General features: G+C 41.4%; 1 protein-coding gene across 1 annotated transcript in view; it reads left to right on the top strand.

The window, feature by feature from the left end:
• Positions 1-26,307, top strand: part of taf2 (TAF2 RNA polymerase II, TATA box binding protein (TBP)-associated factor) — a 105,654-nt gene that overhangs the window by 35,481 nt on the left and 43,866 nt on the right. The window contains exons 8-17 of the mRNA XM_077711832.1: positions 2,214-2,445; positions 4,968-5,152; positions 5,221-5,334; positions 10,551-10,650; positions 12,946-13,031; positions 13,110-13,245; positions 13,665-13,819; positions 13,963-14,077; positions 18,648-18,757; positions 24,607-24,672. Coding sequence (XP_077567958.1) covers positions 2,214-2,445; positions 4,968-5,152; positions 5,221-5,334; positions 10,551-10,650; positions 12,946-13,031; positions 13,110-13,245; positions 13,665-13,819; positions 13,963-14,077; positions 18,648-18,757; positions 24,607-24,672 — 1,299 coding nt within the window. The remainder of the gene's footprint in view (positions 1-2,213; positions 2,446-4,967; positions 5,153-5,220; positions 5,335-10,550; positions 10,651-12,945; positions 13,032-13,109; positions 13,246-13,664; positions 13,820-13,962; positions 14,078-18,647; positions 18,758-24,606; positions 24,673-26,307) is intronic.

Below are 26,307 nucleotides of genomic sequence, written 5' to 3'. Positions count from 1 at the left end.
AGATAGATGGACAGATGGGTAGAGATGGATGGACAGATGGATGGACAGATGGATGGACAGATGGATGGACAGATGGATGGACAGATGGATGGACAGATGGATGGACAGATGGATGGACAGATGGATGGACAGATGGATGGACAGATGGATGGACAGATGGATGGACAGATGGATAGAGATGGATTGATAGAGATGGATGGATGGATAGGGATGGATGGATAGGGATGGATGGATGGATAGATAGGGATGGATGGATGGATGGATGGATAGGGATGGATGAATTGATAGGGATCGATGAATGGCTAGGGACAGATAGAGATAGATGGATGGATGGATAGAGATAGATAGAGATGGATAGAGATAGATGGATGGATGGATAGAGATAGATAGAGATGGATGGACAGATGGATAGAGATAGATGGACAGATGGATAGAGATAGATGGACAGATGGATAGAGATAGATGGACAGATGGATAGAGATAGATGGACAGATGGATAGAGATAGATGGACAGATGGATAGAGATAGATGGACAGATGGATAGAGATAGATGGACAGATGGATGGGCAGATGGATAGCGATGGATGGGCAGATGGATAGAGATGGATGGACAGATGGATAGAGATGGATGGATATGTATGGGTGGATAGGGATAGATAGAGATAGATGGATGGATGGATGGATACAGATAGATAGAGATGGATGGACAGATGGATGGAGATAGATAGAGATGGATGGACAGATGGATAGAGATAGATGGACAGATGGATAGAGATAGATGGACAGATGGATAGAGATAGATGGACAGATGGATAGAGATAGATGGACAGATGGATAGAGATAGATGGACAGATTGATAGAGATGGATGGGCAGATGGATACTATGAAGACCCGAATAATAGTAGGGAGTGGAAAATTCCAAATGAATTAATAATAGTAGGCAGTGGAAAATTCCAAAAATAATGAATATTAGTAGGCACGAGATAATTAGTGTCTAAACAGATTCGATGCATAGAATTAAAGCTATGATGGAATATTTATCATAAAATCATAAGGACAATCATTATTATTTTAATCAACAGTTTACTAGTAGCATGAAACAAAATATGTTTAAATTCCACAATTAGCTACAAATTAAAGTCATGATGATCGATTACATACTAAGCTCGGCTGAAATCCAGCCAAGTTTTAAGGTGTTCCACATCCTGCCTCACAGCCGTCCGAAATTTTGGGCAAGTGTAATATGTCCATCCAAGAGCTGTCTAGTTAAAACGTTAACATAAAGTTCTTTGGGAAAAACATTGCAGGGTTCTGTTTCGAAACCACAAGAGGAAAGCACGTTAGCAAGTCTGGTAAAGGCCAGTTCAACTGGGAGAAACAGGCAGGCAGGCGTGCAAATTGTACCCGGGGGCCTTCTTCGTTCTGATGATGTCACAACAGTAGGATTGCGCACTCGGGGACGCTTGGCTAACAGAGGCGCACATATATGACATCACCGTCGCTTCAGGTGGCATTAATCAGATGCGCTTGTCCAAACTGCTGCTTCCTCAAAAAGCACGTTATCCGAGGAATATACGCAGCTAACATGGGTAAGAGACATTAAATCCTTGGCTTTCCAACTTTTTGAGGCCGAATAACGAGTCGAACTTGGGTCGAAATCATAAACCAAGACGAAAACTGAAAAAACAAAACGATGAATTGAATGTGTGTTGACATACGTTAGTAAAAACAGCACGTGTGCTTTACACGTAGAAAGTTAATGACATAGAACAATGTTGCTGCTGCACGGACTTATTTGAGGCAAAAATTAATAATCGCAGGCACCCGAATAAGGATCGTAGGCATGCGAAAATTTGAGTTGAAAAAATAATCGTAGGCATACGATTATTCGGGTCTTCATATTAGAGATGGATGGGCAGATGGATAGAGATGGATGGACAGATGGATAGGGATGGACACATGGATAGAGATGGATGGATAGATGAACAGATGGATTATCTACGATCTGTGGTCTGTGGCCTCGGGGGCTGTGGTCTGTGGTCTTTGTTCTATGGTCTGTGCTCTGGCCTATGGCCCATGGCCTATTAAGCAGCCCCTGCCCCATGGTGGTTTGTGTCCCTGCAATGCTTAAACTATTCACCTGTTTTAACCTGTATTTTTCTTTTTTAAATTACTGTTAATTAGAATTAAATATCTCTTTTCATTCTCTCTAGGTTCTGGTTTCCTTGTGTGGATTCTTATTCAGAGCTGTGTACGTGGAAGTTAGAGTTCACTACTGATTCCGCAATGGTTGCAGTCTCATGTGGTGATCTAGTTGAGACAATCTATACGCATGACATGAGGAAAAAAACTTTCCATTATGTCTTACCCATCCCAACTGCAGCTCCCAACATCTCACTTGCTGTAGGGCCCTTTGAAATACTTGTTGACCCCTACATGCATGAGGTCAGTGGGATTGTTTTAGCTTGACTGATTGCTTAGAAAATGTATTATCTACTTTTGAAATGCAGTGTTACTGAAACATACAAATTTTCTACATAAGAAATATTTAGGTCACCAAAAAATTAGTTGAATTTGGTCATCCAGAAGTGGAGTATGTTACCGATGAAATTTATTGAACTTTTGTCTTGTATAAACCACCACCAATTCACCCGGAGAGTACAAAGTGAGGGGAAAAAAATAAAAATATGAATAACCATGAAATCAAGTAACTAGTATTACTAGTAGCAGACTAAAAGGATGTGCCCAGGTTAGGGGTCGGGAACTTGTGGCTTGTGATCCAGATAGCTTTCGTCAGCTAAAATGTGGAAGCCTTGCGTAGCACATCACTCTTCGTGACACTACCTCGAGCACCGCTATATTGAACAATGGGAGCCTCGCGTTGGCGCATCACAGGGACACTGACACTAACTCTGGTGCCACTACTTTGACCAATAGGAGTCACGTTGGCACATCAGTGTCGCCGATACTAACTCTAGCGTCGCTACATCGACCAATGGGAATGTCGTGTTGGCACATCCCTGTGTTCATGTCACTTATTCTAGGGCCGCTACGTCGTCCAATGGGAGCTTCCCGTCAGCACATCAGTAGCGCTGACACAATTGAAATGAATTGAACGCTTAGTCATTATACATACATACATATACATTGTGTATTGTACTTTCTATAATAAAAATCATTCCGGGTACAGCCAAGCCGAACAATTATGTCATACATTTTACAATACAGACAGGCTGCCTACAGATCAGCCATTGACGCCGCTTCGGAATCATTGTGAAAGTAAAAGAATGGGTTCGGAAGGGTGGAAAAAAGTGGTCTTTCACTCCCCTGCGAAGGACAAGAATTAACATGGAAAATTACAATAACATTCAAATCATTCAAATCAGTACACTTGGCATTACAAGTACTGACACAGGCAGGGGCGACTAACAATTTATACACAATGAAGGATTTACGCCATAAGGTCGTGAAGCTGCCTCGGTTGGTCGTCACTAAAGACTTCTCAGATATGCCAGTGGATGACGTCAATATACTACTCATGAGCCACTCAACCCCCCAACTGATGAGGACCAAATCAAAATCATGCAATCAGGGATAAGGAAGAAGAGGCAGCAGGTAACATAAGGATAAACATTGTTCTTTAGGAAATCTACAGGAGAACTTCAATATGGCACATAGTTTTCAACAACGGGTTCAGACAATTAATGGCAACAGGGTGAGGGTCATCGAATTTTCCAATCGTCTTCACAGTGTCATGTCCTTGTACAAAACCATATTTTTTCCAAAAAAGGAAACATCCGCCACAACTCCCCATCACCGTATTGCTTGTGCTCAAAAAACCTTTTGTTGCCCTTAAGGCGCCTCCTGAAGATTCCATCGATGATCCAATGCTTCTCAAATCCTATGAAGAGGACTTGACTAGAGCTCCCAATAACCATTTTTAAAATTTATTTAATTATAATCAAGCACAGGAACTATTTTCACTGTGAGGACAGTACTTAAAGTAGTTGCGATTCTTTTATATTTAAATCTGTAACATCTAATGAATACCATATTTTCACACCTATAGGGTGCACTAAAATGTCAAATTTTCTGTACAATGGTTGCGTCCAATCGGTCAGTCCGCCTTGTTTGTGCGCAAAGTTTGATTTTTGTATGGGCTTGACCGCTTTAGTGACTGGTTTTATTTCTTGCCGGCATGCTACTGCGATCAACCCAGTGAACGTTCGCCCTAAAAATATCATCCCCGCGCATTCCAAAATGGACTGAAGCTCTAGATCGAAAACAATTTTATAGCGAGGAGAAACAGCTTGGGAGTGATGAATGCCGAATGGCCAATATAGCAGACGGATAAGCAGTGTCGCACAAGTTCCGTCACGATTTGGAATGGATTGTCGATGCCGATATAACAGCGAGGAGAATCAATGGATGATGCATGTCGCGAGTTACAATGGATTGTGGATGACTGGGCTCAAGTGTCGTCCAGCACTGTTGTTCGAGCTTTCCTCAAAGCTTATTGCATTAGCTTATAAGCATTATCAAACTTAGTATCATGCTAGCGCCCTATCGGACCAAGCATCCGATGTATTGACAAAAAACAATATATCCGCAAATAACTGTGCATTTTATAGCTGTGAAAATACGGTAATTGTACTTGTTTACTGGTATTATTTTATAGGCGCGAAAACCTGTAGTATGGTAGTAATAATGGGGGTGGTCTCGGTTGTACGCAGCCATGTTTGGTGTATATTATCCGCAAAATTCGAGGGATTACTGTATTCATTTCGGTGCACTTTGTTGTTGTCTGAGCTGCCCTCCCAGCAACCTCATTGCCTCCAACTAAACTGGTAGGTTTGCTCTTTGTAAAGTAGATCTTGGAGCAAAAAAGTGTGAGCACCCCTGTGGTAGAAAATCATTATGATAATGATCATTTTGAAAGTCTTTTCCAACCAACTTTTCTTTTTCAGGTGACCCATTTTTGCCTGCCACGACTACTGCCACTTCTCAAGAATTCCATGTCTTATCTGCATGAGATTTTTGAGTTCTATGAAGAAATTCTCACATGCCGCTACCCCTACTCTTGCTTCAAAACTGTGTTTGTCGATGAGACGTATGTGCAAGGGTCTTCCTATGCTTCAATGAGTATTTTCAGGTATGGCTGAGATTTATTATCCGTCCACACACACAAACTGGTTCAACAATATTTGAAATATTTTCCAGCACCAACCTACTTCACAGTTCTATGATCATTGACCAGACCCCTGTTACTCGTCGTTGCCTTGCCCAGGCCTTGGCTCAGCAATTTTTTGGTTGTTTCATCTCCAGGATGTCCTGGTGAGAGACATTTTGTTTTATTACCATTGGCAAGCACACTTAAAATTGGGTTGCATTCAAAGAAGCAGCAGCTAAAGCAGGGAAACCCAACTTTCACTCTTCATAACCACTTCAGCCAGCTCTTCTGGAAAGATTGATTGAAATTTTTACGGTCGCTTATAGACGGTCTCTCCCGGCTTTTCAACTGGTAGCCTGGTGCGGCCAATTTTTGCATACATGATCATGGCTTTCATTTCTAATTGTTTTAGGCCTGTTCTAATTAACAATAAAAAGCAATGAAATGAATGACTACTTCTTTTAAAAAGATTTAATTTCACTTTCCGAAATTAACAATCATTTTTAAGTACATACAAATCCTAAATTTGTTCACTCAAATAAAAGTCTTGAGTTGAAATACTTCAACAATTAAATTCGATTAAATTGAGTAAATTTAAGAGAAAAGGTTGATATTCTTCCTTTTCTTCTGTGGTGAAATGTTGAGGGTTGCATTTTAATTGTAGGATAAAAGTGCTGTATTAATCCATCTATCCATTTTCTCCCGCTGATCCAAAATCAGGTGACGGGCAAAGCCCATACTTAACTCTCCAGCCTCTTAATCCAGCTCTACCAGGAGGATACCAAGGCGTTCCTTGGTCAGCCAGTAGACATAGTCTACCCAGCGTGTTTTGGGTCGGCCGCGGAGCATCCTCACAGTTGGAATGTACACGGAATATCTCACCCCGTAGGTATCCAGAAGGCATCCTAATCAAATGTGTCCCTTCCGGAGGTCCGAGCTTCTCACTCCATCTCGAAGAGAAAGCATGGACATACTGCAGAGGGAACTTATTTTGGCTACTTGCACCCAGGATCTTGTTCTATCTGTCATAATCTACAGCTTGTCACCATATGTAAGGGTAGGAACGAAGATTGCCTTTTCTCCCAACTCTTATTTTAACCACTGTTGAAGAATCTGCATATCTCTATCTCCTATTCCATTGTTCCCTCACTCGTGCACAAGACCCTGAGATTCCTACGATCTATGAAAACTAGGAAACCTATAAGAGAAAACCTGTTAGGTTCACTAATAATTACCTTCGTCCGTAATTATCAATAACTGCAGGCAGACATCTTATTCAATTATTGACATTTAATTAAATAGAAATGGATAACAACAGGTAAAACCTCCGAAGGGGAGAGTTTCAGCAAGTTCCTCTTACAACTTCCGAACGTCTCCCCGAATAGACGTTTTCGTACGTCTCTTATTGCCATGAATCAAAACAATTTACAGAGTTGTTGATCATTCCATCACGTATGAGTAAAAACAACATCTGGGACTACAATAACAATCAAAGTATTTTACCAATAACAAAAACAGGAGACTAGACCTAAACAACATTTAGATTAGAACAATTATGCCTTCCTTGACCTAAGAATCATATAATAATTACATAAAGAAAAACCCGAAGTGCGTCACGAGTGTTATGGACGTGGCAGAAACAATATCTTTGATATGGGCTCCGTTGCTGGAAATAGCAGATATCCAGTCCTTGCCCGATCAACAATCCTTGGAGAAGTCCATGTGAGAGTGGACTAGGCGGCAGTTCATGACCTTGCAACACTTTGAGAATAATAAGAGAATGATTTAACAAAGAAATGACTTAATACAACTATATTTATAATAGTAATACAGAATAAACCCAACAAAACCTTTCCACCAATCTGCTATGTCAGAAGTCTAATCAGTGGAATACAGTCAGGTGCTTGTTTCAGCACAAACCTCATTGAATACACTGTCTGTGTTGGTGGACTGGTTGTATAAAAAAGCTGCACTCACAGCGGCCCTCCAGGACCAGGAAACCAGCATGTGCCAAGATCGCCATCATCTGAGGCGGGTGGCGGTACAATGGGGTCATGGTCGGCTGCGCCGGGGATACCATGTGAGCAGACTTACATGGGGTTGATTGTGTCCGCTGTGCATGAGGCAAAGACGTGAAGGGTGCCTGCATTGAACGTAGCATCTGGGAGATCAGGGATATGTCGGTCAGGAGGAATTGAATTGCCTGGCTGTGCTGATCCATGCGTGGTGCTAGTTGATTGACAAGATGGCGGCACACACTGACACAGCGGCTCTATGCTCTCCAGTTCGGTGTCGTTCGTTCTCCTACAGTCGCCAGGATTTCATCACTATCGGAAGGAGATGCGATACATCTGATTTCACAACAAACTACCAACAGACCTATGATATCCCCGAGGACATCTCCAGACCTCCAGGATCTCTGTGGATAGCCAGCCCACTCAAAGTACGTCGAGGAGAGGGGAAGCAAAGCGCGGATGCCAAATTAGTCTGTAACTATCACTTATTTAGGTCTTTTGCCGAGTAAACGCGCCTTGTGGAGAAGCGCTACCAATTTTGTCATGCGCAGTTTCTGGGTGTGTTGACAAGTAGGCTTTTGTTTTTGTTGTTGATGATGACGACAGGGCCGATATCCGATTATTGTTATTATTTGTGGGAGTTCCACCTGCGCAATCCATACTTGATTGGATCGTGCTGGTTACTCTTTCTAGTTGGCGAGCGTAGCAAGAGGGTCGAGAACTGTGAGGTCCGTAAAAGAGTCGTTGGCGAAGTTACAGGAGGCCTGGATCAATCAGGTCAGTGAACAACGCGTGGAAGTCAATAATTTTGAGGTCCGTAGGAAAATCCAAAGCGAGAAGCGTGGGCATAGTATTGGTTGTGGTCCTGGGGTAAAAATAAGTCTGAGTTTAGGCAAGACGAACATGGAGGTAGCGCGAGAAGTTATGTAACAGTGAACATGCACATGCACTTGTGATTTGATGACAGGCTCATGCCTCTACCTGAAGGGAAGGGATTACTGTATTTAGCTTGATTTTGTAGGATACACAGCACACAAATACTCATTCACACAGCGCACACACAAAACACACAACACACACACACACACACAAAACATTGAGTTTGACATTGACTCCGAGTGGACCATGTTGCTTGCTTCTATTGCTGAGGTGGCAGACCAGCGCTGTGACTGTCGGGTGGTCGGTGCCTGTCTTTGCAGCAATCCCAGAATGCGCTGGTGGAGACCGGCAGTAAGGGATGCCGTCAGGCTCAAAAAGGAGCCCTATCTGGCCCATGGGACTCCGGAGGCAGCTGATGCGCACCGGATGGCCAAGCGCCACGTGGCTCCGAGGAAAAAAACTGGCATGGGAGGAGTTCGGTGAGGCCATGGCAAAACGAGGGGAAGCAGTGCACCATCAACATGGTGTATAGTAGGTATGGGGCGTTGCTGACCTTGACTTGGGATTTTGTGAATCAGTGGGCCGAATACTTTAAAGACCTCAATTTCACTGACACGCCTTGCCATGAGGAAATATGCTGGGGGACTCTGGGGTGGACTCTCTTATCTCTGGGGTTGAAGTCACCGAGGTAGTTAAAAAGCTTCTAGTTGGCAAGGCCCCTAGGGTGTATGAGATCCGCCCAAAAGCCTCTGGATGTTGTGGGGTTCTTGGTTGACATGCCTCTGCAACATCGCATGGCCATTGGAGACAGCGCCTCTGGATTGGCAGACCGGGGTGGTGGTTCGTCTTTTTAAAAAGGGGAACCGGAGGTTGTGTTCCAATTATCAGAGAATCAGCCTGGGGTACTGGAGAAGAGGGTCCGTGGCAGGTCGAATCTCGGAATCACGGAACAGTAGATTAGCTTAATACCCTCCGCAGGGTTCTCGGGAATGGTATAGGAGTTCGCCCCACCAGTCCACATGTGCTTTGTAGACTTGCAGATGGCGTTCGACTTTGTCCCCCGGTGAGTCTTTTGGGGGCTATTCCGGGAGTATGGGGTTCTGGAACATTTGTTACACGGGGCCCGGTCACTATGACCGGTGTCAGAAAAAAAAGTCTGATCCGTTTCCAGTAGGGGTTGAACTCCACCAAGGCTGCCCTATGTCACCGATTCTGTTCATCACTTTTATTCACAGAATATCAAGGCATAGCCGTGGCATTGAGGGGTCCGGTTGGGTGGCCTCAGTATTGCATCCCTGTTTTTGCAGATGTGGTTGTGTTGGCTTCATTAAGCCGTGATCTCCAACTCTCGCTGGAACGATTCGCAACCGAGTTCGAATCAGTCGGGATGAGAATCAGAACCTCCAAATCTGAGACCATGGACCTCTGTCGAAAAACAGAGGTCGTGGCATGCCCACTCCGGGACAGGGATCAGCTCCTTCCCAAGTGGAGGGATGTAAGTACCCCTGTGTCTTGTTTATGAGTGAGAGAAGAAACTTGAGTTTGACCGGTGAATCTGTGCAGCGTCTGAGGTGATGCGGACTCTGCACCGTTCTGTCGTGGTGAAGAATGAGCTCAGCCAAAAGCTAAGGCTCTCTATTTACCAGTTTATCTACGTTCCTACCCTCCTCTATAATCACGAGCTGTGGGTCATGACCGAAAGAACAAGATCCCGGATACAAGCGGCTGAAATGAGTTCCCTCCGTATGGTGTCTGGACTCCTGGAGATAAGGTAAGAAGCTTGGTCATCTGGGAGAAGCTTGGAGTAGAGCTGCTGCTACACCAGTTCAAGAGGATCCAGATGAGTTGGCATGGGCATCTGATCAGCATTCCCCCTAGACTCCTCCCTCGGCAGGTGTTTCGGGCACGTGCCACCGGGAGGAGGCGAGGGGGCCATCCTTGGACTCGCTAGGGAGACTACTTCTCCCGGCTGGCCTGGAAACGCCTTGACATACTCCCGGACGAGCTGGATGAAGCGGCTGGGGAGGGCGTCTGGGCTTCCCTGCTGAAACTGCTGCCCCCACCAGTTGAGATGAGATTGAATTATTAAAGTATTGACTTTTTCATGATATTGTAATCAGTCTAAAGCAATAACTAGTATTCAAAATTACAAAGTTATTTAATTCTGCGACCATTTCGGGATTGAGAACCTCAACATGCGATGTAATATTAATATGCTCTTTTATTAATTGCTCTTAAACTCAGGTACTGTAGAAAGAACAAAGAGGCAGGGAACAGTGAGACAGACACCTTGACCAGGACAACTCCCTGCTCCAGTTGTCTCATTTGATTTAGTGAATGTAAGCGTGAATGTTTAGATGATAAGCACACTAGCATCTCAATGAGAGGGAAATTTGTTTTTGATTTGATTTGTTTCCTGTGTAGATCCACCTAGAAAGGCGAGTTTTGTTAATCCTTAATAATATGCTCTTTTATTAATTCTTTAGGGCGGATGAGTGGGTGTTGAAGGGAATCTCAGGCTACATCTTTGGTCTGTATCTTAAGAAGACATTTGGGGTGAATGAGTATCGACATTGGATAAAAGAGGTATATGTATGTTTTAAATTATGTTCTTTTCTCTTTTATTTATTCATTTAATTTTCAAACCCGGGACCCATTCCCTAATATATTTGGCTTTCTCAGCAATCTGATTCCATTTACATTTTAGTGTGTCTTGGTATAACAATTTGCTACTTGTACACGTAAGATGCACCAAATGAACATTTGTGATGGAAACATTTTATTAAATGTCAACTTCCTTGTTTGTCAGTGCAAGGTTTTAATAGAACTGTTAATCAAACACACAGACAGACAATTTGAGGGACTGTTTAAAATCTATCAAGCTACTATCATCCCTTGCCACTTTGTGGCTTAAGTCTATCGCAATATTTACATGAGTATCCCTAGTGAAAAAATGTTCATAAAAATTTCAGTTTGCGCCGAAACTTGTAAGCCTTGCAGGCCCGAAGAAGTACTGGCTCATAATAAAATGGATGCAATAACTCCCTTTTGGGTCTATCACTGAGTCTTAAGACCCATCTGTAAAATGTCACTGCAAGGCTTTTTAGATTTAAAATCATAACACGTTTTCATATCTTGCAATTTCAATGTCACCGACAAAGTAAGTGCTCAGAATTTTATCTAGCAAATACAGTTATCCCTCGGATATCACGGTTAATGTAGACTAGACCTGGCCGCGATAAAAGAAAAAAAGGCGAAGTAGATTCACCCCAATTATTACTACCACAATGGTTTCGCGCTTATACCGAAATATAAGTACACAAGTACAAGAATCAAAAAGTGTATATTTATGTAATATTATAGCTACAAGCATATTAAAAGACTAATGCATTAATATCTAAATATTATGTATTAAAATGTAAATACTTGAAATAGTGTACACAGGGTTAGGGCTAGTTAAAATTGTTCCTCTCCGCTTGATATAAATCCCAACAAATTGTTAATGGGAATTTTAATCTAATTCCTTTTTCTTCTTGTGGCCATGGGTCGGTCAATTGTCCGCAATATTCGAGAGATTACTGTATTTGCCTGACAAAACATGGGATGGCGAGATGTCAGGTAACAAATCGACCTAAAAACATTGCCTTTTCCAGCAGGGGCTAGCATGCGCTACCGTATCGCCGGCCAAGAATTTAAACTTCCATTTTGCTCCTCCACGCCGTCCAACGGTCTGTTAGCCGCCCAGAGAGCTCTACTTTTGGATGAGTGAAATGACATCAGCCTATTGCCCATACTTAGACCCTACTTAGGGCTCTATTTTTGGACAAGGCCAATGGCTTCTGCCATAACATCGCTCGGAGCTTGCACTTTGAAACATTTCTGGGAAATTCCACCAACAGCTACGCGGTCATGAAGCTCCCAGGGTCTGCTGAGTGACCTCTAATTTTGGTTTAGAACCATGGCGTCGGCTTTCACATCGCTGTTGGGTCTGAAGTTACAGATCCCCATAGTTACCAACCGTGCACTAAGGAAAAACGAGGCATGAGACTGTGCTACATTTTAAAGCAACCGGCCGGCTTGGAGAGGTCGGAGGCGCAAGATGATAACTCGCGCTCGGCTCCGTGGAACTCTCTTATCTTCCCAAGGTGAATGTTGCTTTTATTAAGTTTCAGCATGATGTCATGTAAAAGTACAGTAGTTGAGATTATAGGCATCATGGAAAAGTACAACAGTTGAACACTGAGACGTGTTGAGAAGAGATTATATGCATCATGGAAAAGCATAATATTAAGACAGGGATTATAAACAGGATGTTCTTTAGAAATGCACATATTATTAAGACTCCTGTTTTAAGTAACTTCACAATCGCCCATAGCTTGCACTTAGAAACATTTTTGGGAAATTCCACTGCCTTGGAGTCTGCTTGGCAAACTCTATTTTTGATTTAGCACCATGGCGTCCGCCGTAATGTCGTCCGGGGCTCAAATTTTAGAAAAAATAAATTCACCTTCATTGAGTCTCTCTGCCGTCCAGTGCGCTGGGCTAGCTCTATTTCAGAATAAACTCCACGGCGTCTGCTGTAAGGTCGCACGGGCCCCTCAATTCTGATTAAAAATCCACCCTCATACCTGGCTCAGAAAGCTATTTTTTTGCATAAAAATCTTAACCACTGCCCGCTGTTGAGTGACAGTCCCCTGTCTTCCGCCATTTTCCTAGTGACAAGCAGAAGAAGGGGAAGTAGGTGTCTTCTGATTGAGTTTCAGCGTGAATTTTGACATTTTTTTAAAAAATTTTTATTTTTCATACTTAATATAAATAAAGACACCAATGTTCAATCCGCAAAGTGGTGAACAATCACAAAACATGTTCATTTGATCGCAGGAGCTTGACAAGATTGTGGAATATGAACTGAAGATGGGAGGTGTTCTTTTACACCCAACATTTAGTGGAAGCAAAGAAAAGGACAAGTAACATATTTAATTTGATTCCAATCATTGTGGATTTTCTCGACTGATGCAACGATAATTAAACTTCCTCTTTTGCAGCCCAACCCCCCACCTTCACTTCTCCCTCAAACATCCACACACATTGTCGTGGGAGTACTACAAAATATTCCAATGTAAGGCTCATCTAGTCATGAGACTTATTGAAAACAGGATCAGCATGGAGTTTATGTTGCAGGTATTTTTTTTTTGTGATTCATTACTTAACCAATCCCATTGCCTTCCAATTTTCGGGGTTTTCGGAATGTAAACAATAAAGCATCACACAACCCGTACAACGTGACAGGATGTTAAAGCTCCCAAAGAAAGCAAACTTAAACCAAAAAAGGAAACTTAATCAAATATGTAGCCCATTAACATCAAATCAGGACCAGGATGAAACTAAAGTTAATTGTAGCTTGTTCAGGGGAAAACTATGAAGAAGACACTCATTTTATACTGTACACGCACTGCTAGGTAATACATCTAGCCCTGACCTATATTCATTCATTAATTTTCATGACCACTTATCTTCATAAGGGTCACGGGCGTCAGTGCGTTGGCATTTATGCGGTGATGTTGGGACGGGAAAGCATCTTCTTTTCCTCTGTGTTTTAGGTTTTCAACAAGCTTTTGAGCCTGGCCAGCACAGCCTCGTCGCAGAGATATCAGAGTCACATGTGGAGCCAGATGCTTCTCTCGACTCATGCCTTCTTAAAATCCATCTCGAATGTCTCTGGCAAAGATATATCCCCTCTTATCAAGCAATGGGTGTATCCTTTTTGCAGCTTTTAGACTCCTGTTCTTTAGCCCAGATATGTTTCTATTTTTATTTAAACATTATTTGCCTTAAATTTGAGTATACATGCTAATATTAATTGTAATAGTTGATTTGTCTTAACTAGTTCATGACCAGAGATCAAAGTGCTGTTGTAAAATTCTATGGCAGCTTTGCATTCAACAGAAAGAGGAATGTTTTGGAGTTGGAGATCCGCCAAGATTACACCTCATCTGGAACTCAGAAATATGTTGTAAATATTTCAATTATTGTATATATTTCAAGAGTCAAAAATGAGGACATTAGTGTATTTGTCATTTATGTAAGGTCATCACAACAATAGGACAATATGCAGGCTAACAAAATAAAATCCTTTTAACTTTAGTTACATAAAGTAATCTCTCGAATATCGTGGATAATGTAGACCAGACATGGTCGCGATCATCCAAAAAACGTGAAGTAGGATCACCCTTTTATTAGTACCACACTACGTATTAGTACCTATATAACAATACAAGTAAAATTATCAAGAAGTGTATTTATTAAATATTACAGTGGTATTCATACAAAAAGACTAATGTATTAATATCTAAAAACAGTAATACCTTGAGATACGCGCTAAATGCGTTCCGGGACCGAGCTGTTTTCCCATAGAAATTAACAAACGAATACAAATGAATTTGTTCCCACCCTCTGAAAAAACACCAAAAAACTGAATATTACAATGGAAAAACACTTTAATTGGTTCTAATTCACCATCTACTAGCAGTAACATAAAACTATCTACTATCTAACAATCTAGTGGTTCTGATGTTCAATACTGAAAAAATACATACGTGGATTGAGTGGATGTGAGAGAGAAAAAGAGATGGGGGGAGGGGGGGGGGTGAAGAGAAATTGGGGGGGGGGGGTATGGACAGACAGTTATTGGATGACAATGCGTTCGTAACATGAATTTAGATTACGAGGCAGACACTTAAAAAATAAGTTTAAATCTTACCATAACTTAATTGTAATTTTTTTTTTTTTTTTTTTTACTTTTCTTCCGTTTAAAATGTGTTTAATAGTACTAAAATTTTCGGAGGGGAGAGAAGGAAAGAGGGAGTAGGTCAGAGGGGGTGGGGATTATGATGCAGACACTCAAAAATAAGTTTAATTTAACTTTACACTAAACTTAATTCTAATTTTATTTTAAATGTTTTTACCTATTTGCCCTGCCTCCAACCTGACTTTCACATGCAACATAAAGAGGGTTGTTTGCTTTTGTATTCCCTTCAAAATATTACAAAAATGATGCACAAAAATGTCCTCACAAAAGTGCCCATGATGTTCTTATGGACAGCCTCTCGCGTCTGCTGTATGCCCTTATATCAAAATTTGTCTCGTGTCTCAAGATAAATATTTGCCCGAAATGTTACATTTTTTTCAAATTGCCCTTATTTCGGGTCACTCCTAATTCCGAAAATGATGCGCAAAAATGTCTTCACAATAGGATAACGCACGACCAATTGCCAGCTTGCCCAGGAAGTAGTACTACTCATATATTAGCGACGGGGAAAGAAAACACTGAAAAAATGCAATGGCCCCCAGTGCTCGTAGAGAGACTACACGAGGAAGTTGCAACCAGAGAGACATTTCGCGAGGGAGTTGGGAACAGAAAGACAGTGCCAGTGCCCATGATGTTCTTATGGGCAGCCTCTTGCGTCTGCTGTATGCTCTTATATCAATATTTGTCTCGTATCTCAAGAAAAATATTTGCCCGAAATTTTACTCATATTTCAAATTGCCCTGATGTTGGGTCACTCCAATATCAAGGTACCACTATGTAGCAAGTCTTGTGCGACTGCAAACCATACCCGTTATTCTGTCATCATTTTCTAGTCACAAATGCGGCATATATGCGTGAGGATACGGTATGTGTCACCCTCTCGTAAATAAGTCGGCATATTTCCTTCGCATGGCAATGTTAGTACACACAAAATTGCATCATGGAAATTCATAGAGAGCATTCCTGCATACGGATAGATACATTTTTTTTCACAGAGAACAATCATTTTGACACACCATCTAGCTCAAATTTAACCCATTTTTCCATGAAGCCTGAATACAGTAATACCTTGACATGCGAGTGCCCCAACATATGAGTAAAATTCCATGCAAATATTTACCTTGAGATACGAGACACATTTTGAGATACGAGCATTCGAGACAGCCAGGTGGCTCGGCCGGCCGCGAGAGGCCGCTTGTGATTTTAGCGCACTGCCACTGCATCTTCCTCATGCAAAGATCTCTACAAGCATTGCATATTTTTGTGTTTTTTTTATCGTTAGTCAGTTCAGAATTCAGGGAAACACAAAGGATCCTATGCGAGACGGTGCATTGAAGGGTAGTGCAAAGAAAAGGCGTATGATGAAAATTAATATTAAACACGAAATAATCGAAAAACATGTAATTTACGTGTGACTGAGCTGGCTCGCCAATACATATGGAGAAGCAGGAAGTTCGCCTCGAAAGCTGCGGGGTACATTGTACCTTGCCTCATATATGTTTGCGTGCATGCTGTGTGTATGTATATACATTTATGTGTATATATGTATATGTGTGTATATATGTATATACAAATATATACGTGTATACGCATAAATGTATACGTGTATATGTATGTGTATGTATGTGTGTGTCTGTGCCTTTGTGTGTATGTCTGTGTGTGTGTCTGTGTGTGTGTGTGTGTCTGTGTGTGTGTCTGTGTGTGTGTCTGTGTGTGTGTCTGTGTGTGTGTCTGTGTGTGTGTCTGTGTGTGTGTCTGTGTGCGTGTGTTTTTGTGCGTGTGTCTGTGTGTTTGTCTGTGTGTTTGTCTGTGTGTTTGTCTGTGTGTTTATCTGTGTGTTTATCTCTATGTCTGTCTGTGTGTGTCTGCGTGTGTCTGTGTGTGTATATATATGTGTGTGTGTAGGTCTATATGTATACATATATATCTACCTCTACCTACTGTGATAACAATTTTAGTATTTGGTCAATATATAAAGCGCACTGGGTTACAATGCGCCTTGTCTATTTTGGAGAAAATTTAAGACTTGTGCGCCTTATAGTCGTGAAAATATGGTACCCTGTTAACTTGCATACAAGCCCCTTGTGTAGGACATTAGGACTGAATCGAGGGTACGGCATGGCCCTTAAAAATACGACCTGCACGAAACTGCAAGATGAGCACGATGACGTCATGTCGCACTGGCGCCGTGACGTCATGACGCAAGATAATGCGGCCAATATGGTCATTTATTTAGAAAATAAGAAAAGGTAAGACCTTGAACAAAATTTATTTAGACGTCTATGAATATAATTCAAGGAAAACATAAACCAAAGCATGCATAAAAATCTCACATTCCCGCCACTGCTTGCTCGGGGCACAGCCATCTGACCGTAGTTAAACATGCTCAGACTGGCCAAATGTGAGTGCACTTACTTGTGGCTGCTATTGCTCGCTCTGGGCGCCGCCATCTTACCGTGGGTAAACGTGCTACCGTAGCATTTACCATGTCAGTACATCACAATAGTTGAGGCTGTTCCAAGTTCTTGCAGTCAATCATTAAAATATTAACCTTAATAACTACGTTGTAATGTGTTTGCTATTATTGCAGCCAGAGACTTGGTGAACACTAAGTATAGCACTATGAGCATATTTCCTGGTTGTGCTTGCGTTACTTCCTTTTTGATTTTGTCTAGATGCAAACACCACCCTCTCTTCCGGAACACAGAAAAGAAATGATTGTCCATTTACTATTATGAAATAAAACATAATTCCACTTGATTTATTTTTCTTTTTATTTCTTGTTCAAAAGTGACAATTATTGCAGTGATATCAACCATCGAAGAAAATCGAAATGTTTCGACATTAGAAGCAATTTGACTGCCACATCTTAAACTTATTAAGAAAATTGCAATTTATGTCATTAAAAAGCATTGGGTGTTCATCAAGATAGACTTATTTCTTTTTTTTTCAAATTAAATAATTTTATATTTTGCATTTACAAAGACAGGCATATTAACTTATTATATTGATCCTAATAATGTGCTTTTGATTTATACAGTATATCCATAATACTGCATGTGTGGATTTTTCTTAGGATTTTTCCTTCGATGTAACACATTTGTACTGTTTATTAAAACCATAAATTTGGAAGTGAAAATTGGTTTATCAGTGAGCACCTTATACGTGAGAAATTTTAAAATTCAACAATTTTACAGCAACCTTTAGGGTGAGCCTTATACGCAAAGGCGCTTAGATGCGAGTAAATACAGTAGTTCATTCTATGGGAAACATTGATTTGAGATGCGAGTAAAAATTTGGAACCACATGCAATTTTGGTCAGGACGTCGCTTAAATAATTTCACTGACTTGCTCCAGATTTCTAAAAATATTTAGGGGTCTGAAAAATCTTTTATTGTTTCTTAAGTAGATAGCTGCACAAGAACTGAATCATTTTTGAAAGAGTTAATAGCTACATGAGAACATGACCATGAAAACAACGTTCATCAAAATGCACTGAATGTTTAGTAATATGGGCTATATTGACTGCTCAGAATGTCTGTCCATGAATGAGTTATTAAAATGTCCCTTCTCAAAATGCTCCAAAGAAAGATTATAAGCATATCGCATTTCTCACAATAGTGAAATTGGCTGAGTTTAGAACCATAATATCTGCTTCCACCTTTGATTAAAAGTACAACCACTAGTCTGAAATAAGCTGAAAATTTACAATTGTGTCCTTTGACTCCTACCTACAGTAAACTGTCTTCTGAAATGTTTTGTTATATTTCCCTAGGGTCCCATCAAGGTGACTGTGCAGGAACTCGATGGGTCATTCAACCATACCTTGCAAATAGAGGAGAATAGCCTCAAACATGATATCCCATGTCACTCTAAGAGTCGAAGGTGCATTAAAATCTCCATTATTACAAAACCGTTTTCCAATGTATTTGTTAATTATTTTTTTTATTTTAAATATAAAACGTTTTTTTTTGTAAATCATGGCATGATAATATAGCAGCACGCTGAAAAAAGATATTTTACACCCACAGACGGATCATGATCCTCAGCCTCTTAGGTCTAGTCATGATACCCATGACTAGACCTAAGAGGCTGAGGATCATGATCATGATGTACTGACAGGGTAAATGCTGCGAAGATGGGTTTGTTAAGTTGAATGGCAGATACAATAGGATGAACAGTGTTTTTTTTAATCCTGGCGTTTTAATGGTATACCAACTCTACCAACCAGTCCACTACCTCATCTTAAAAGTATTTAATCACCAGTGAGCATTCACGCCGACATTTTATTCTGTAAAACCGTGACCGAGCGTTTGGTCGCCGGGCGTTTGGTCGCCGGGCGTTTGGTCGCCGGGCGTTTGGTCGCCGGGCGTTTGGTCGCCGGGCGTTTGGTCGCCGGGCGTTTGGTCGCCGGGCGTTTGGTCGCCGGGCGTTTGGTCGCCGGGCGTTTGGTCGCCGGGCGTTTGGTCGCCGGGCGTTTGGTCGCCGGGCGTTTGGTCGCCGGGCGTTTGGTCCCCGGGCGTTTGATCGCCCGATCTTTTGGTTGCTGGTTTCGCGCCCTCTTATGAGAGGGAGCGAGACAGAGTTTACTGTTGAAATCGAGCAACCAGGTAATCTCTCGCTCTCAAAATTATTATAATGAGAGAGTGAGTTTGTAATTGCATTGATGGTACAATGTAATGTGATCTATTGGCGTGTGTGTACATGCTTTCGCTCGCTCCCGGCAGACCAGAGCAGAGAGTTTACTGTTGAAAGTGATCAACCAGGTAATCTCTCGCTCCCTCTCTCATAAAAGGGCGCTAACCCGACGGCCAAAAGACAGGGTGACCAAACGTCCCGGCGACCAAACGTCCGGCGACCAAAAGACAGGCGCCCAAACATCTGAGCACCTGTAGAACAAACTCTGGTCATAAACAGAACAATAGGGATTTTTTTAAACTATGGCATTCAGAAAATGCTAAAATAAATGAGTCAATATCATTGTAATTGTTACTTTTATAGACCAAGCAAAGGGAAATATGGAATTACTCGATTCTGAGGGAAAAATAGATTTATAGTAGTAGGAAGAACGGCGCTCTGCTCTTTCAGCTTCAGGAGGAAGAACCCAGACTTAATTGAACATGCTTGTCCTATATAGCTAGAAACAAGCAGGGCTTTACTGCAGTCATGTGTCCTTACTTGACACACTGCTTTCCTGATATGTTTACATGATTCGCCGAGGGTTACATAAGCGAGTTATAGGAGGCCATTTTAGAGCATTAGACATTGCTTATACAGTCGAACGTTGTGATACGACCGCTCCGCTATACAACATTCTTGTCTTATGACGAAAATTTCGATTGATTAATTCGCCCGAGATACGATCAAAATTCCGTGATGCGACCAAGCCAGGTGGCCATGGCACTGTCTTTTTTGCATCTCTCGTGTATAAAATATTTCTACGACCACTGGGCGGACTTTGAATTTCCCCACCCACCCGCTTTTCCCCCCGCGTTGGTTACATTTACTTACCGGGTAAACAATATTACATAGGATCGGACTCGAAACGCAAAATAATTAAAAAATATGAGTGGGGTACGTGTTACTGAGCTTGCTAGGCAATACGAGAGGAATACGTCAACCATTTCCACCATCCTTAAGCACAAGGATGCATCAAGACATTTGCCTTGATTATCGCCGAGGAAAGTTACATCCCTCAGCAAGTTTTCAACTGAGAAGAAACTGGTCTTTTTTGGAAAAAGATGTCCAGGCGGACATTCATTGTGGCAGAGGAGAAGGCATTACCGGGACACAAACCCATGAAGGACCGTTTAACGCTAGCGTTGTTTGCTAATGCGAGCGGTGACTGTAAAATTAAGACACTACTAGTGTACAATGCGGAAAACATGCGTGCCTTCATGAGACCTACAAGTGATGTGGCGCGCTAATTCTAAAGCTTGGATTACGCATATTGTGATGATATTTGTGTGCGTCATTATCAAAATATTTTGAAGGGGGTGATTTTGGGGCAAAAACAAAGAACTGTTGATGCGTTCGTTTTGAAGACTCCGACAAAACTCCCAGGTGGGGTCAACCCGTAGAACTAAGGTAAAAAATAAGATTATAACAAAATTAGAATTCCGTTTTGTGTGAAGTTACATTAAAAGTTGAGTGTCTGTATATACTTATCCAAGTTATTTTAAGTCTTTGTTCGTTTACCCCCGAACAGCCTCCGCCTCCGTGTGTGTCATTGTCTCTCCCCTCCGCCAAATGCGTCTAATTTTACATCTATTAAACACATTTTATTACTATTGAACCACTTGTTATTTATTACTTTGTCAATACATGGTGAATTAGAAGAAATAAAACCAATTTTCCAATCCAATATTCTGTTTTTGGTGTTTTTTCAGAGGGTTGGAACGAATTAAATTGTTTTCAATTCATTTCAATGGGAAACGTCCGCTTGAGTTACGATATGCTTGTCATACGATCACAGTTTCGGAACAGATTACGATCGTAAGTCGAGGTACCACTATTATTCTGCACAATGGAGTCATTTGGGTCTAATTCCATAATAGTCAGTTATACCTTTACTCACTAATGCCTCTAGGTAGGTGCAAAATTTCCAGGTTACAAAAGCTTTTTATGTGCAAATGAGTGCCTCGAGAAAGGAAAAATATCCAAGTTACAAAAAAACCCAAAAAGTACATGCATTCCTTATCCGTTATTTTATTTTGAAAATATTGTCGTGGATGCATTGATTCTCGCTTTCGAACATCACTCCACTGTATACCAGGCTCTCATTTCACAACAACCGTCCATTTTCTTTAATCCATTTTCTGCTTAAACTTGACCTGAACCGCAGCCTTTGGTGGGCAAAAATATGTCGCGTGGGCAGGTGATTGGCTGTGTTGCCAATAATAAGGACATTTACGAGTTAGTTAGTCGATGTGCACCAAAACCGATTCATGACTAAATGCAAAGCATAAAAAAATACACGAGGAATTCAACACGAAGCTAGCCGAATAGGAAGCAGCCACCATTGCAACAACAAATCAGAAAAAAAAACGGGGAGAAACAAGCTTTCCGACTTCTTGGAAAAGAATCTTGAACAACGGAGCATTAGTAAATGCAACGCTCGCCAATACACGAGGTATTCAATGAGAAGGCAGGCAAAGAGGAAGCAATCACCATTGTAACAGCACAAATCAGAAAAAAACGGAGAAACAAACTTTCCAACTTTGTTGGAAAAAACATCCTGAAAGTGTTCACAAGTCATGCAGAACCCTCTTTGTCGAAAATTCTTAAAACGTTAATGCTTGTTGTTGATAATGTTGCTGTTTGAATTCCTAAGGATGTTTATTAAATGTGTGTTCATGTTTGTGTGCTATCTCAATGTTGCATCCCGGTAACTTTCTCTTGTTCCCATGCGTTTACACATGGGTCTGTATATACAGTGGAGCAAATAAATATTTAGTCAACCACCAATTGTGCAGGTCCTCCTACATGAAACGATTAGAGGCCTCTAGTTGTCAACATGGGTAAACCTCAATCATGAGAGGCAGAATGGGGAAAAAAACCTAGAAAATCACATATTTGATTTTTACAGAATTCATTTCCAAATTAGAGTGGAAAATAAATATTTGGTTACCTACATACAAGCAAGATTTCTGGCTGCGTAATAGGTCTAACTTCAGACGAGATCCATTCGTGACCTATATCGATAGCATCTGTTTTAACTCATTATCGGTATAAAACTCCACTATGGCTAAGACCAAAGAGCTGTCGAAAGACACCAGAGACAAAATTGTAGACCTGCACCAGGCTCGGAAGACTGAATCTGCAATAGGTAAAACGCTTGGTGTAAAGAAATTAACTGTGGGAGCAATTATTAGAAAAATGGAAGACCACTGATAAACTCCCTCAATCTGGGGCTCCCTGCAAATCTCACCCTGTGGCGTCAAAATGATAACAAGAACGGTGAGCAAAAATCCCAGAACCACGGGGTGACCTGGTGAATGACCCACAGAGAGCTGGGACCACAGTATCAAAGGCTACTATCAGTAATGCAATGCACCACCTGGGACTCAAATCCTGCACGGCCAGACGTGTCTCTCTGCTGAAGCCAGTATACATCCAGGCTCATCTGCGGTTGGCTAGAGAGCATTTGGATGATTCAGAAAATGACTGGGAGAATGTTACGGTCAGAGGAAACCAAAATATAACTTCTTGGTAGAAACATAGGTTCTCGTGTTTGGGGGATGATGATCCCAAACAGCCATGGCAACAAAGGAGAGGCTTCATAAGAAACATTTCAAGATCCTGGAGTGGATATCAACCCTATAAAAAAAAATCTGTGGAGGGAGTTGAAACTCTGTGTTGCCCAACAACAGCCCCAAAACATCACTGCACTGGGCCAAAATACCAGCAAGTGTGTGAAAAGCTTGTGAAGAGTTACAGAAAATGTTTGGCCTCCATTGTTTTCAACAAAAGGGTACATAAAGTATTGAGATAAACTTTCTGTATTAACCAAATACTTAATTTCCACCATTATTTTCAAATACATTCTTTAAAAATGTAACCATGTGATTTTCAGTTTGTTTCCTTTATTCTGTCATGATTTTTGGTTTATCCATGTCGACAATCACAGGCCTCTAATCTTTTCAAGTAGGATAACTTGCACTATTGGTGGTTGACTAAAAACTTATTTGCCCCACTGTATGAGGTCTAAGTAGGTTTTTCAAAATAAAACAAAATGTCTGAGTGAGGACTCTCCAAAGACTGGAGATTCCATACTTTTGCAAGGGGTAGTACATGTTTTTGGACTTGCAGCCATGTCCCATTCGGCAAGTCCTATTCGGATGCCTTGTGAGTAATATCACACTGCTGAAGCCTTGGTCCTCGGTCAGAAAGAGGTATAATGTTCTCTCCAAAACTGGGATCACATTCTTCCTCAAAAGCAGGGTTTTAGTATGTTGAGGTCTTGTTTGCAAGTAAGAAAATAATGAAACAGGAGATTGACAGGCGCGTCAGTGTAGGAGCTGGAGTTATTTGGCCGTCGTGAATAAAAAGAAGTTGAGCCAAAAGGCAAAATCTATATTAAATGGCCCATTTGTGTGTCGACTGTTACTTATGAGCACATGCTATGAATTTTGACCGAAGAAACAACATCCTATATAAAAGCACTGGAAACAAGTTTACTCTGCAATCTTAATGGTGGTGGTTTGATAACCTAAACAAAACAGGCATGAATTAGCCCTTGACCACTATGTAAGGCCTGCTCTTTCCTTCAGTATCTATCCAGTGCATTTGTGACATTTTCATTAATTTTATTGGAAGAACACTGTTGGAACAAGGAAAGGGTGCAGTTGTCACCTGATAACACTTGTCTATCAAGTTTCCCAGATTTCCCCTGCCGTGCTTGTGCAGCTTTCACTTTCTGAAGCTTCACCAACAAGTAGTGCATCGTGCAACACTGCCTAACACCGGGGGAATCAAGCAATAGGGCCCCACTTTACTGAACTGAGGCAGCTTCTGCTGCTATTCAGAGTTCAAAGTGTGTAGCCACAAAGCACTGAGTCGTTCCAGAGAATGATGAGGTAAAGAGGGATGTATGGTTGGTGTAAAAAGAAAAGAATCCATGCGTATTTTTTTTAGATGGTAAATTTGTTATTAAAGAGTTTAGAAATTTATAGGGATCTGAGGACCCCCACATGTCGTTGACTAAAATATGTAAACTTAATTATTTTCTCTAGAAACAAGAAAAAGAAAATTCCGCTGATGAATGGAGAAGAAGTGGACATGGACTTATCAGCCATGGAGTAAGACAGTAATACATTCATTGCAATCTTTGCTTTCTTAAAATGATTAAATACAGCTTCTTCCGCCGTCACTGGCAGCCGATGGGTTAAATGACTGCTGAGTACTCTGCACCTCACAGTCAACATGAACGGACGCCTACCGCCGTCAATGGCAGCCGATGGTTTAAATGAGTGCTTTATAAGGGTTAATAATATAGTTAAGTGTTTCAGAGGCTTACGTGGAAGTTCTGATCCAACCACCTTAACAGAGGTGTTGGGACATGACAATAATAGTATAAAATGTGGGATGGCATGGGCGAGGCGAGGTTGTCTATGCACACGAGAACAGGGCGTTTCCTTCCTGTCACCCAGGAACACAAATTGACAAACATGTACACACACGCCAATAATATGCAATTCATTGATAATTTTGATATTAGATATTTAGATATTAATACTCTGAGATTGTCAATGCTATAACAAACTCATTCTCTCATAATAATTTTGAGAGTGACAGATTACCTGGTTGATCGCTTTCAACAGTGAACTCTCATGATTATTATTCTGAGAGTGAGCGAATCTGGCGACGAATTATCCGTCGACGAATTGAACGTCGACCAAATGTCCGGCGACAAATTGAACGTCGAGGAAATGTCCGGCGACGAAGTGAACGTCGACAAAATGTCCGGCGACGAATTGAACATCAACGAAATGTCCGACGACTAATTGAACGTCGATGAAATGTCCGGCGATGAATTGAACGTTGACCAAATGTTTGGCGACGAATTGAACGTCGACGAATGTCCGACGACGAATTGTCCGTCGATGAAGTGTCCGGCGACCAAACATCTGTTCGACGAACTGTCCGGCGACCAAACTTCTGTTAGACGGAACGTCCGGGGACGAAATGTCCGGTCACGGTAGCTGCTGTTTCCCGGCTCCTGTCCTTCCTCCATAGCAAGGGCCAAAAGCTGCCTTTCTCTGAGATTTCCTCGGAATGTTCTATGTATCTCAAATTACTCGTATGTTTGGACATTCGTACGTCAAGGTATTACTGTGTATAAAAATAAATACTTTAAATATTGTACTCACAGAGAAATTTGTTTATCTCCGCTTGATATAAATCCCAAAAACAGGTTAATGGGAGTTTTAGTCAAAGTCCTTTGTCTTCTTTTTGCCATGGGTCCATTTTCGGTGATGTTCGAGAGATAACTGTACTCGCCTGACTAAGTGTGGGCTGGAAACTTCAATTCACAAAACGACCTAAAAACACAATTGGCTTTTCTGAATGAATCAATCAAAACATAGCCTTTGTTCTTTTTTTTTAACGCATGAGGACGAGCGAACTTGTTGATAAAAGTTAGTTTTACCCTAAAGCCAGGCAGCAGCATTCCTGCCCATGATGATGATAAACCGCACATTCAATTCATTTTTGAGTAAAAATGTCCGGGAAGGTATCCGCTTCCAATAAAAAATGTTGCTTGCCTGTTTCGGTAGGGGCTGGCATGCGCCCCTGGACCGCCGGCCGAGAATTTAAACTTCTACTTTGCTCCTGCGTGCCTATCCAAATGTCAATTAGCTGCCAAGAAAGTTTTATTTTCAAATACGCGCCAAGGACATTGCCTGGAATTGAATGGTGTCTCAACTTCCACATTC

This window comes from Stigmatopora nigra, unplaced genomic scaffold (genome assembly GCF_051989575.1).
Source record: "Stigmatopora nigra isolate UIUO_SnigA unplaced genomic scaffold, RoL_Snig_1.1 HiC_scaffold_45, whole genome shotgun sequence".
Classification (NCBI taxonomy): domain Eukaryota; kingdom Metazoa; phylum Chordata; class Actinopteri; order Syngnathiformes; family Syngnathidae; genus Stigmatopora; species Stigmatopora nigra.
This window is presented reverse-complemented; position numbering and strand designations above follow the sequence as displayed.